Here is a 13,100-nt window from a genome sequence, read left to right as displayed (position 1 = left end):
GGAAGCTGAAGCCATGCTACTGACAGACAGCAACTAAGGAAATGTCTGTGTTTCTGTTTGATTCTGTTTTCTTTCCTTCAGCGCTTTGTGACATGCATCCCATGAGGGCACTCTTTCTGATACCCAGGAACCCTCCCCCACGGTTAAAATCCAAGAAATGGTATGTGTTAGTTATATCTTGTTTGTAGCCCTTTTTGTAGTGTGATGTTTTCTTGTGTCTCATTGCATGCTGTTTTATTACTGCTTCCACAGAACTGTAAAGCAATTTAAGTTAGCAAAAATCACCCTGTTATCTTCTGTGCCACCGAATCAAAGCATGAAATAAAAAGCATGTGTTATTTACTTAGTTCTGTTTGTCCCAGAGAAACTTTATCTCAAATTGTGTGAAAACAAAAACAAAGCTTTTTTTCTTGACAGAGCAGCATCTGTATTAAGGTGACAAATGAATCCATATTTTAAAAAATAAACTCCCGCAGCACTCTTTATATACAGTATGTTTTCTCAGATGTGTCATAACACAGAAACAGAACAGTACTATGGTGTTCTAGTTCCTAAGTTGAAAGGAGCTATTAAAACTAATGAAGGCTTTTACTATAATTATTGTAAACGATTGGAATTGAGTGTGCGCTTCTTGCCAGCTGAGAAGAATCCATTAGTATCGGAGGGTTTCCTCCCAGTTAGTGGTTACAACTGGCACATATGAAACAAAAATACTCCCTAGAAAGAGGTTTCATATAGATTGAATGTGATCGCAGGATGCTGTGATCCTGTCAAAATAATGAAGTGATTTGATTGCCTATTCAATGTCAACATAACATAAACTTGTCTGGCTTGCTGGGCTTGGGGTTTGCCTGGGTTGACTTATTTATGCACTTGTACTGTCAAGGCATCCCTGTCTGTCTCTCATACTTGCTTTCTGTATATGTTAAAGGAATAAAGATGCATATACAGTATTTGCATAAGCCTTTCATTAACCTTTTATTTAGAATAATAGTAACAACACTTAAGGCGTGAGGAATAAAACCCCCCCAAAACAACAAAGTTACCTTGAATTCAGCCTCCTAAATTACATTAGGAAAGTGAAGCAGTGGATGGAAACTGTTGGTTTTACCCATAACCGTGTAGTGGAGGGGTTTGCCACCCAAACACAGGAGCAGGTTGAGAGCCCCTAGCAGTCAAAAAGTGACTCTGCCCAAAGCCAGGACTGCTGTGACTCCACTGTTTTGCTAGTGTGACTGGTGCCAGGTTATGAGAAAATAGGCCAAATGATGAAAAATGCAGTTATGAATGTTTCCAGTATTGGTGTTTTGCAAGGCAGCTTGTTTGGTGATTTCTGTTTGCAGAGGTCTTTTTTCCAGGGTTCAAATAAAGTGCAAATTTAGGAGGGTGGTGCTCCAGCTTAGCTAACTGTCATACACTGTCACTTTATGCGATGTGCAGGAGGCTCAGTTTAGTTCATGCCCTTAAATTGTGTCGGTGAGAATTTGACCCCAAGTGCCTGTGTTGAACAGACAACACTGTTCAATACCCACCTGTTGTTCTGCATGGATTTTTTTGTGTGTGGCTCTTCAGGTAAAAAATAAAATAATGTTAAATTCTCACAGATCTATCTCGGTGAGCCCAGGTGCATACAAAAGCAGCGTGGTGCTGCTTGTGTCAGGGGAATGTTGGCTGAAGTTTTTGTGGCTTTCAGCACAGCTGTTCTGAAGCAGACTTGCCCTTAGATAGCATGGGCAGGTGGAGACACACCGGAGCTGCCCTGCCCGTGCTCCGAGCAAGCTGGATGCTACCCAGCTGCGGTCCAGAAGTAGCAGAGCTGGGTTTGCATGATTTGCCTTCACTAATAGATCCTGCCTTTCAGGGCAATTATGCCTGCGAAGGACAGCACATTACTGTGAGGCTGTGTCTAATCACTGCAGGTATGTTGGCATTGCCCTGTGCCCATCCAGCCCTTTGTCCATCCAGCCTAGTGTTAAGCTGGAGCACACTCAGCTCTGTTTAGGAGGCATACTTGCAGACAGCACTGGTACCATTCTTTGGGATGTGATGCTTTCTGAGGAAAGGAATTAGACCTTGAGGAGCAACAGAAAAAATGAACTGAGTTTTACCTGTGATTGTGTTTTGGTTTGGTTTTTTCCCTCCCTGCTTTCTCAGGTCAAAAAAGTTTTTCAGCTTTATAGAAGGTTGTCTAGTGAAGAATTACATGCAGCGACCTTCTACAGAACAACTCTTGAAACATCCCTTTATACGTGACCAACCAAATGAAAGGCAAGTCCGAATCCAGCTTAAGGACCATATAGACAGGACCAGGAAGAAGAGAGGAGAGAAAGGTATGCAGCTTCTGAAAATCAAGTATTGCAGCTTGTTAAAAATATATATTTTTGTCCTGCTTTGCGTTCTAAATCCTCACCCCTAGAAAAGCTCCAAATCCTTCAAAGGTTCTTTTGAAATTCATGTTTTGACTATCAGCAGGCTTTTAGGTTTTGTTCTGTCCTCTACAGAGAAAGTATCAAATTCAAATGTTTTATTTTCAGATAAGTTAAATTTACCCGCTTCTGGGCCACTGCCTCTTCCATACAAGCATTAAACAGTATTTAGGAGGATGTTGGCATATATGCCTTTCCCTTTTTTAGTCTGTGGTAGGTTCATTCCTGGAATGATGCCATAAATCAGACACACAGGAAATAACCCATCACAAGAGCTATGAAGCAAATGTCTCGGGCAGCCTGTGCTCTTTATTCAGGTGGTACCGAGGTTCTCCAGGTCTTACATATAAAACCTGGTGTCATTCAGGGAATTTCCTTTAAGTCTGATGCAAAGAACTGTGCTGCTTTACAAGTGTGGGAAGAAGGGCTTGTATATGTAGAATGAGTTCTAGGGTCTGTGACAGATCTTCTCACTGAAGGGGATAGGAACCAGTTCACTAAGGCACTACTGCAGCTCCCCACAGTCCTAAAATTAAAGATAAGCACTATCTAGGCCTTTGTTTCTTTCCCATTAGATGAGACAGAGTATGAATATAGTGGAAGTGAGGAAGAAGAAGAGGAAGTGCCTGAACAAGAAGGAGAGCCAAGGTAATAACTGCTTTTGGGAGGGCTCTGGGCAGTCCATTACAAGTAACTCCAGAGGTCTGTGACTATAAATCAGGAGCATGCTAAACTTCTGCCTCTTATTAAGCGCACGCACAAGCCACACAAACCACCCAAAGGGTCTGAATGCCTGTTCCGTGACTGCTAAAGGTTTTTAAGTTCCCCCTCATATGGCTTAGAGCCAGCAAGCTCTGGATGGAGGGAGATTTATGGCAAATATAATTGGTCAGGGGTTTGACAATGTCAGAGTTGGTCCTTACTTTGCCTGGCCTCATTTCACTCCTTCCGCTGAGAGCATGTATTTGACATGCATCCAGTGTCTTCGCTCCGAAAGAAATGAGATTAAAATTTAACATCATGCTATATTTTATTAATGTTCCCTTGCTTTGGAAAAGGTATTTAATGGTCCATCAGGCTTTATTATACAGGAGGCTTTAACTTTCTTTTTTTGCAGTTCCATTGTGAATGTGCCTGGAGAATCAACCCTCCGACGTGATTTCCTGAGACTACAGCAGGAAAACAAGGAACGGTCCGAGGCCCTTCGGAGACAGCAGCTGCTGCAGGAGCAGCAGCTCCGCGAGCAGGAGGAGTACAAGAGGCAGCTGCTGGCAGAGAGGCAGAAGCGCATTGAGCAGCAGAAGGAGCAGAGGAGGCGGCTGGAAGAGGTAGAGACAGGAGGCTGGAGCTTGGGGGCAGACGCCCCTCTTCAGCTTGTGTTTCCCTTTCCCCCGCCCTTTTAAAAAGAGTTCCCTGTAGCCCCAGCACATCTTAGAAAAGAAAACAACATGTGCAAATCCACTGGCAAATGTAGAGCAAAGCACTTAAATCCATGTCTGGCTACTTTAATGTAAGCATCTTCCAAAGCATTTGAATATCCAGCAGTTCCTATGGAGGGAAAAGGCGCCAAAGCTGGCTTATTGAGGGTATTTGGGGGGAGGCTGTGTCGTGGTGTCTGCTCCAAAGAAGGGGAAGCAAGCTGAGACTTCAGGTGGCTGTAGAGAAGGGGAGACATTAATTATTCCCAGGTGGATTTTTTTCTCAAGGTTACTTTTTTTGGGGCCATGACATGCTTCAAATTTCCTTTTAAATCTTTCTCAAACATCTCTGTTTGGCACTCATTCATGGTAGGTAGGAGCCCATTTTTTTTATGTGTTATTCTCATCATACATAGTAGCATGATGACTAAAAGCCACCTATATTTATAAATCAGTGTTAAAATTACAATTCTGCAAAAAGTACAAATACATAAATCATACTTTTTTGGTATGGTAGGTATGCAATTTCCATACACTAGTAGAAGATGAAAGAAAATTACTGTACATGTACAATGTTGTTCTGTCATACTTTTCAACTCCTAAGATCTCATGTGCATTTATAGATATGTGTAGATGGAATATGCAGTGTGAGCTTTAGAGGTACTTTTCAGAACAGTTCTTCAGGCCAGAGCTGGGTATGACACAGAGCTGAAGTGAAATCGATCCCCTGGCTCTTCAGGAAGTGCAGGGTCAAATTCCAGTTGTCCTTAAATGACCTCTTGCTTTGGACTGTTTCAACTGTTCACTTACCAATGATGGAAAAACTACACCCAGTCTGGTTTTCCAAATCCTGGTAATGTTTAACGAGGATGCAGCCAGGACCAAATGTTGATTTGCATCCCGTGACGTGTTTACATAACAAATAATACAAAGTTCCAAATAGATTTCCAGGCCACATAATTCTCTTTATCCCTCTTTTTCAATGTACAAGTGAGTTTAGTGCTGCTATAAGGAGGGATTGGTAGCAAAGTCTCAGCCACACATGAAGCCAGAAGGAGGGACAAGGGGGAGGCCTATAAACTCCGTTTCTCTTCTGTTTCTTCCCCACCCTTCTAAGATTGCCAAGATGAACATTGTAGTGCTTCCAGCTGTGGCTCTGTAGCAGTTTTGTGCAGGGATGGGGGTGGGGGCAAATAATAAGAAGATGTTAGGAAAATATGAAAATATTTTATTGATATTGGCAAAGGGGGGCAAAAGTTACATTTAATGTCTAAGGTTCTGCAGGTGGTACTTTTTTGGCAAGGGAAGGGTCATTTAACTAGGTCATTTAACTTTAGTAATCAGTGCCTCTTAAAATCTGGAATGTCTTTTTAAAATAAAGGAAATGCTGCTGCAGTAGTGGAAACAAAGCAATGCACCTTTTTGCTGGACAGGGTTGAACTTTCTGGAGATGTTGTGGAAATCATAATTTAATGAGCAATTAAAAAGAAAAGGCAGTTACCTGAAAGTTTTGTTTAATCAGTCCTGCTTTTTAAAATACAAAACAGAACTAACAACTTCTGCAGCCGCAAGATGGCATGTGATGTAGGTTGATGTATTATTGAATAAGGTTACGCAGTAAACCATGTGAAGTTTGTAAGAGAAAAAAATTTACCTTTTATTGAGTCTATAATCTCTGCCTGGTTCCCTTGGAGACATAAATATGAATTATGAGCTATAAAGGTTTCCTTTTGCAGGTGATGGGGTGGGGGTATTGTTCTTAAAGTGAATTAAAAAAAGAGGCTCACGTTTAGCTTTCAAAAAACCCCACTTAGTTTGTTGGATCTTGTGTTGGAAAAACGTATGTTCTCAAGTGATTTTTAAGAAAACAACAGCCAAAACAAGCTCTTTAAGATGGGGGAAGGGTGGTAGACACATATTTAGATAAACATCACTGTTGTGGCACAATTGAAGGCCAAAATATTGAAATGTTGTCACTTTGTCCTTAACTCACCCCCCCTGTTTTGATGAAGTCAGTAAACAATGAAGAGCTTGGTAATATGAGTTAAGATTAATGTCAGGCATTGAATCTCTGGGCTTCCATCACTTTGTGGAGATTTTTACCAAGCCTTGCTTTCTTGTAATTTTTGCTCGTATGGAGTAAGTGTATGCTTGGGTATACCTGTTTAACATTCTTTAGGAAAAATTTTGTGCATTAGATAATCTCCGTGGACAAGTTTCTTATGCTTGCCCCCTCTGCCACCCCCCTTCTCTTCTCTCCCCTCCTGCCGCTTCCTAAAGTAAAATTGAAGGCTTTCTTACAATGCTGGCACAGAGCCTAGACAGTTTTGACCGAGACTGCAACAGGAACGGTGTTTAGGACATCTGCCAAAAACTGTAATTCTCAGCAGTATTAGGGAAAAGATTACTTTTTAAAAGGCATATAGGTGACTTCTAAAACTCATTGTTACAGGAACCTTTTAATTTATGTATTACTGACAGTGGAATTGGTATGTGGTCAAAGTACAGAAAATTACCTGCAACATTTTGGGAAGGGGGTTATTTGTCCTTCTCCCCCCTGCTCCCCTTTAAAACTCATACAAAGACTAGTTACCTAAATATGCATATATGTGTTTAGATAGTTAAAAGAAGAAATCTGAGCTGTTCCTGGCTGTTCTAAGGTGTCTATGTTTCTGTTCAGCAACGTGAAGACACCAGTGCTCAGTGTGACAGGTACCAAAAGGCACTTGAATTTGTACTTTGCAAAACTGAGTCAGGTTTGAGAAATTCAGAACTGGCTGTGGTGGAATCCCGTTCTGTGTGGACCTCCACAGTCCAGGGTAACTTCATTAAATGGTGTCTCTGTGCCTAGTTATGAGAACCTAAGAAGGGTGTTTTTGAAGTGGTAGGTTATAACTCCGTTGGCAAGTAGTACAGTCCTGTAGAAGCAGATTTGTGGAGCACAATAATTAAAACGCTGAGGACCCAAAGACTTCAGTCCACATGTTTAAAGACAGGAGGAGTTCCTTTGGACTAGCTGAGGTCTAGACTGCATGCCTGCTTGTGGTTGGAGTGCATCTGCCTTTTTAATTTCATCCAAAAGGAGTGGTTGGTGCTCCAAGACATGTTCAAAATATGAAACAAAACTGGGTAAGTGAAGATGATTGGATGATTCACTTCAAAAGAGCACTCCTGATCTAAACCAAGATGCTAATGTAGGTGTACCCGTAGGTGATTTTTGCTGGGGCTTTATTTCTTTTACAGAAGGGGAGAGTATTCGTATCTACTTAATTTGAATTGCTTGCAGTTTGGATTGATACTAAGAAGTTCTGCTTCTGGTGTATCTCTAGTGTAGGCAAAGCAAAAGTCTCTTTATTAGTCTTTCCAATCTTCTTCCTAAACTGTTACCTAATTCTTTGGGAAAGAAATCATTAATATATGTATTTATCAACCTTCATCTGGATATAAGACAGAGTAATAGTATTTTAGGAATATAAATTTAGAGTACCTATATTTGTCTTCAGCGTTTCGCTGTGTGAATGAGGTCCTGAACTCGTTGTATACACCAGGTGCATGTGTAGTTGCATTGCCCCCTCCTGGTAAATCACGTTCTACTGCATGGTTTTCCAGTTTGGAGGTGTCGGGTTCCATTATGAGATCATCATTAATGCACCCTAAAACTGAACAAGGAGACAGAGTATTGACACTGTATTTTCAGTTTGGTTTTTTTTGTTGTTGGCCTAGTAAATGCCAATTTTGTGAAATGCCAGTTTTGAGGCAGTATGGGCTTTGTCAAAATTCTGTTTTGGCATCTCTGAAATGTCTTTGAAGAATTCCAGCCCTTGCCTTCTGGTAAACAGTTAGCTCCTTGATAATAAGCTTTTCATTGGACATGTACAGGAAAGTTGGTAATACCATATCCAACTAAAGAAGATCTGGATATGCATCCATAATTTCAGTGAATCCAGTTGTATAACTGCTATCTGTTGGGCAACAGTGTTTTACTTCAGACCTTTTTTTGTAGTGCATGATAAAAATTATAAAATCTAACAGTCACACTTACTAAATTCAGAAACCTAAGTTTTATAAATGGAACTGACGTTGGTTTTAACTAATGGTTGTCACTGTTCCTCTCCCTTCCTTTGGGCAAGCCTAAGGAACAGGGTGACAATGGCTTTGGTGTGTGCTTGTGGAAGAGTTACTAGAGGCAGTGAGGAAGGCAACCTTGTGCCAACAGAAGGATGGTAGGAAATCAGCTAAAGGGCTACTTCTGAATCCCGCTTGCATCAACAGTGGGTTGCCACCAACCAGCTTTGCCATCGCTTTGACAAGATGTAGACTAGGTCCCAAGAGATGCTTGTCACTGTAGATTTCCTTTCCCTGGACTTGCTAAAAGTAAATTCCGCTTTGTTAGCGGCTAGTAATTTGATGCTCAGGTTTCAAAGGCCACATGCAAAGGAAGTGAAACCTTTTTGTCACAGCTAGGGCTGGGAATAAGCAGATCGTGTGGAGGGTGTGTGTGCAAGCTCCTGCAGTGCCAGCTGCCTCCCTTCCCACCCACCTGGCGACGGGCTGAGACAGTGCCTGATGGGAAAGCGGGAGCAATGCTGGGAAACCCCATCTCTCTGTGTACTTTGGTGCATAGACAATAGCATATTTGTGCTTTGGAGATTTGACTTAAACGCAGAGGGTTTTTTTTATATTTTATTTAAATTTCATCTTTTGCTGGGTGGTAAATGTCTACTACCAGTGCTGAGCTAGCAATCTGGCTCAAGGTTTGCTTAAAAATCTCATCTTTTAACAATTGATTTTGTTTATTTTATCATGCTGTGGGAAATCAGCTCTTTTAGTCAATTTGTATCTTACTTTTCTCTTATGAAGTTCAGTTATTTATAATTATTGCTGAATACTTCTGCGTTGATTCAAGAAACAATGGATTTGTTTCATCCAAAAGACCTAAGCGCTACCCATTTTTCTTGTAGTGAGAATGATGCCATCCCAAGATCTGCAATATATCCACTTAACAATGTCAACACAGTATTGTTAGACAGACAGGCTTCATATGTTTAAGAAGTGTTTGAGTTGATAAATGTGCATATTAACCAGTCAGCAGTGTGCTGTCTCTTGCATGCTCAAGGCAACAGAATTACTGTACTTCACATCTTAGTTTTCTTAAACAAAGAGCCTGTCAGACTTGATTAGCCAAGAAGCACCTGAATATATTGACTTAAATATAGAAACTGTTTGACACAAGATGCGTATATTCAGAAATAAAAGTGCCTACTTAATCCTTTTGCAGTGCTTAAAAAATGAAGCAGGGGAAGCAGTGAAACCTATGAAACCTACCACGTACTGTAGCTGCCTTGCAGCACTTTTGCTATTTTTGTGTCTACATTCATTGAAGAGAGCTTGCTTAGGCAAGGGTGAAAAGTCTAGTAGATGGATTTAGGAGATGGAAGAGCAAGGAAGATGTGTTTCTGAGAAGATACAGAAAATGTGGGGGAGAAAAGAACTTATGTCTTGTGGCACAGGAAGGTGGTAGTGAACCCAGGATGATGCTATGGGCCAGGAAGGAGGGTGTCATAGTTACTGAGTGGGTTTATTTGAACAGTGGTCTTCAAGAAAGTTGCATCTTTCCCAAAACTGCAGCTAGTTAAAGAGAATTGGAAAGCAGCCTGGTTTATTTAAGTATTACTAATTCCTAATCATTCTGTTTTTCCCCAGTGTTTCTTCTCTGCTGTCATGTCAGTATCCTTTCCAGAAGACAGAAAAGGCTGTTGAGCCTTTGATTACTTCATAGTCATGCAGGGTAACACACCGAGCAGAAAAAGCTCATCCTGTGAAGTAACACAGGGAATGTAGATTGGCCTTTGCTTGTTCAGTTGAGCACAACTGAAACACACACCAGTAACTGGATTTGTGAACCCAAATAATAACTTAGTTTGAGTGCTCTTTCAAGACTACCAGGAGTGCCTTAAGACTGGCGAATCTGTGGCGGTTTTGCTTCAATAGAAATTTGTGATAGTATTAACCTTAGCCTAAATGTGAAAAGAACAACCAATGTAGATTTTCATTTTGTTCTTGGGTTTAAATTTGAGTGTGCTTTTTTGGTTTAAATTTCTTCTATAATTTTATAGCATATTATAGAACTCTTGTGATGGAAGTAAATGTTGTAGAGATATTCCCAGTTGAACAGGAGACAGCTGGGTCTTTTGACACTTAGGCAGTTGTGGGAGGCTGCCTGGGATTTTGAGGTAGGTGGAGTAACTGGATGCTACTGCAGAAGTGCAGGAAGAGTTGGTCACGACTGTATGGGCATTTAAAATGTCTCCTCTGAAGTCATACGTGAGGCTCTATAGACATAAATGAGTCAGTTCATGCTTTCTAGAGCTGTTTCCCAGGTTCTTTTCAGATTTGAGCAGATTTATCAGCACCAGTTTGTATTTGGGTCATGCATGGAAGCTTATCTGTGTAAGTGTAAAAGCTTAGCTCAGCCGTTTTTCCTCTTTTACATATAGGTGTTTTTGATGTTCTGGGAGGGGCTGAAGTGCTTTTGCTCAGCCTTCCTTCTCTCTTAGGCAAGGTTTTGGGCAGTGCATTAAATCAAACTTGGTTGTTGGGCCAACATCACCTAATTCTTAGCAGACCATGAATTGTATTAGGAGAGAGGCTGCTTACTGAAAGCTCAGAGTTGTCATTTGAGTTTTAGCTTATTCAGCAGGACTAATAATTCCCTTTTGGCAGCGTTTAGGTAATGTGTTGAAGTCAAGGAAATTGTCACTCTGATTAAGATTTGAATTTAACAGTTGTTCAAAGATCAAGATTTCGGTGTAAGCCTGAAGAGCAGCATGGAGCTTCCACACCATGGTTGTCAGGAACATGGTACGTGACTTTGTGTGTGTACATGAAGAAACCAGAGACAGTAAGCAAGGCTGCTTTTAGGGATAGTTGTGTGCTGGGTATGAGCTAGTTTCCTGGTGGAACACTTGCATAAAATGTTTTGTCACTCAGTTGCAGAGCTTGCCAGTCCTGGTAAATCTCTCTCTTCACAGTAGAAAACAACCCCACCTCTTTCTTTGATAACAACAAAAGTAAAACTTTGTGGTTTCCTTTCCTTTTTGTAGCAACAAAGAAGAGAACGGGAAGCTCGAAGGCAACAAGAGCGTGAGCAAAGGAGGAGAGAACAGGAAGAAAAAAGACGTCTGGAAGAAATGGAGAGGAGGCGTAAGGAAGAGGAAGAGAGAAGAAGAGCAGAGGAGGAAAAGAGGAGGGTAGAAAGGGAGCAGGTGAGTCCATGATACAGATATATGTGGAATAGGTTTGTTTCTTCTAAATTACAATCTATTTTTAAAAAAAAATTAGTAGGCTTAAAGCAGCTTAGAGGCAACCTAACACTGACCCTTTCATCTTTGTTGTCTCTGACAGCAAACACACTAACAGATCGTAGGGCTTTATGGAGAATCCTGGCAGCTTCAATATTCTCTCGAAAAAAGAAGTCTTGTTGTGGTACTCATTCTAAATTCAGCTCATGCCCCTGGGCTTGACTTAAAACCATCAGAATTGGCGAAATCATCACTGGGGCTGAAAATAATTTCTAGGCTTGTCTTGCTGGATCAGTGGTTCTTGCAGGACATGCCCATGTTCAGAAGGCCTCCCAGAGAAGGGCAGCTCTGTTGCGTGTCAGCTTCTGGCACTCAGATTTGGTCAGAGGCTCATCATCAACTTTGAATATTCTGAATGTGAGATGGAACGTTTGGGCTGCACAGGGTTTTCCTTTCCTTCCTAAAATGTAAATATGCAATCTCAGTCTCTTCCTCTGTCTATTTAAAATCAGCTCTATTAATGTATGCCAATTCAGGCAGCAAGTATATCTTAGATCGTGTCAGTGTGCCCTTAATACATTGAAAGTACAGGTGAGAAACCTTTTAAATTGAAATTAAGCTGCTATATTTATGCATGACATCTGCATGTTTTAAAATCCTTTAAAAGCTTTAATCAGGGTGATAATCAGGGTAATAATGATTGTGCATGTACTGCAAAATATTGATCCTAAATCAAGGGCCAAAACTACTGTCCTAGAGACTGACTGGAAATTTCCCATTAACTTCAGGAATGCTGGTTTTGGCCTGATGTACCTTAATTTTTTCTGATGTAAAGTCACTGTATCATTGATGAACATTGATGATCATGTTATTGGGGAATTTGTGTTTGTTATATTTCAAAAAATTTTGAGTCAAAAGGAGAGAAGACTAACCAATGGGAATAAATATCTCTAATGACAGCACAGCAATTTGCTTTTGGGCAGACACCGGGTATTCCCCCAGCTGCTTTTTAAACTGTTGAAATGCTAATTACGCACTGTGCCAATAATGACTTATGGCTAATTGATTGGGCAAGTTGAACCACTCTAAATTTTTTGTTCTGGAAGAAAGGACATGCCCCCTCTTCGAATTTTTGTTAACCCAAACTATGGCTCAGCCAATGTGCGTAACAACAGTATAGTGTATCTCATCAGTCTGTCATAAGACTTTCTGTAGCTCCCATCACTGCATCACTGATCCATTAAATTCTTTATGCATACACTGTAAATATGTGCGTGTGTGTGTGTGCTTGTGTGTGTGCGCATGCACATAGTTCCATTAATTGCATGATAGGATGTTACCAGCTTGGGTTTGGTGCTTCAGAGTTTGAGTTCTTCCAAGGGATCAGGCGAAGCAGCGGGTAAACCTGTCGACCTGTTGAGGCTGCGGGTGAAGAGATGGCTAGATCACAAGAGCAAGCGAGTTTGGTCTAATATCTGTTTCCTGGTGGATGTTTGTTTGTGTCATAACCATCGCATAATTCAGCAAGGCTGGCAGTGTCTGCTCAGGAGAAGCTTCTGGTGAGGGCAGCAGGGGAGATGGCAGGGCAGGTCCCAGCTGCACTTGGCAGAGTCCCTCTGGGGGAGCTTGCTCCAGGTCTGCCTACACTACGCCTGGCTCTAGCTGTTGCTAACAGTTCATCGCACCAGTGCAACAAACTAATGTTTAATACAACTTGCATGTGACTTTGTATTGGCTGTGTTAAGTCAGACTTGCTGTGTTTTAACTTTCCAAAACCTTCAAGTGCATTTTGCTGCTTCTTGAAACCACTTCCAAAATACGTAAATGAGCTCTGGCCCATGTCGGCAACATTTGCAGGAGTGCAAATTTCAGAACAGAAGGGGCCAAAATCCCATGCTCAGGAGGCAGGGCTTCCTAAATTGTTCTGCAGGCACTAATCCATCCTGAAGTGCGTT

General features: G+C 41.2%; 1 protein-coding gene across 10 annotated transcripts in view; it reads left to right on the top strand.

Annotated features, from left to right (window-relative positions):
* MAP4K4 (mitogen-activated protein kinase kinase kinase kinase 4) overlaps window positions 1-13,100 on the top strand; it is a 170,973-nt gene that overhangs the window by 120,890 nt on the left and 36,983 nt on the right. For all 10 annotated transcript variants that reach the window (XM_055701200.1, XM_055701196.1, XM_055701204.1 and 7 more), the window contains exons 9-13: window positions 82-160; window positions 2,155-2,330; window positions 3,002-3,074; window positions 3,544-3,754; window positions 10,948-11,109. In XM_055701200.1, coding sequence (XP_055557175.1) covers window positions 82-160; window positions 2,155-2,330; window positions 3,002-3,074; window positions 3,544-3,754; window positions 10,948-11,109 — 701 coding nt within the window. The remainder of the gene's footprint in view (window positions 1-81; window positions 161-2,154; window positions 2,331-3,001; window positions 3,075-3,543; window positions 3,755-10,947; window positions 11,110-13,100) is intronic.

The sequence above is a fragment of the Falco cherrug genome, chromosome 2 (assembly GCF_023634085.1).
Source record: "Falco cherrug isolate bFalChe1 chromosome 2, bFalChe1.pri, whole genome shotgun sequence".
Classification (NCBI taxonomy): Eukaryota; Metazoa; Chordata; class Aves; order Falconiformes; family Falconidae; genus Falco; species Falco cherrug.
Note: the sequence above shows the minus strand (reverse complement) of the source record. Positions and strands in the feature narration are given on the sequence as shown.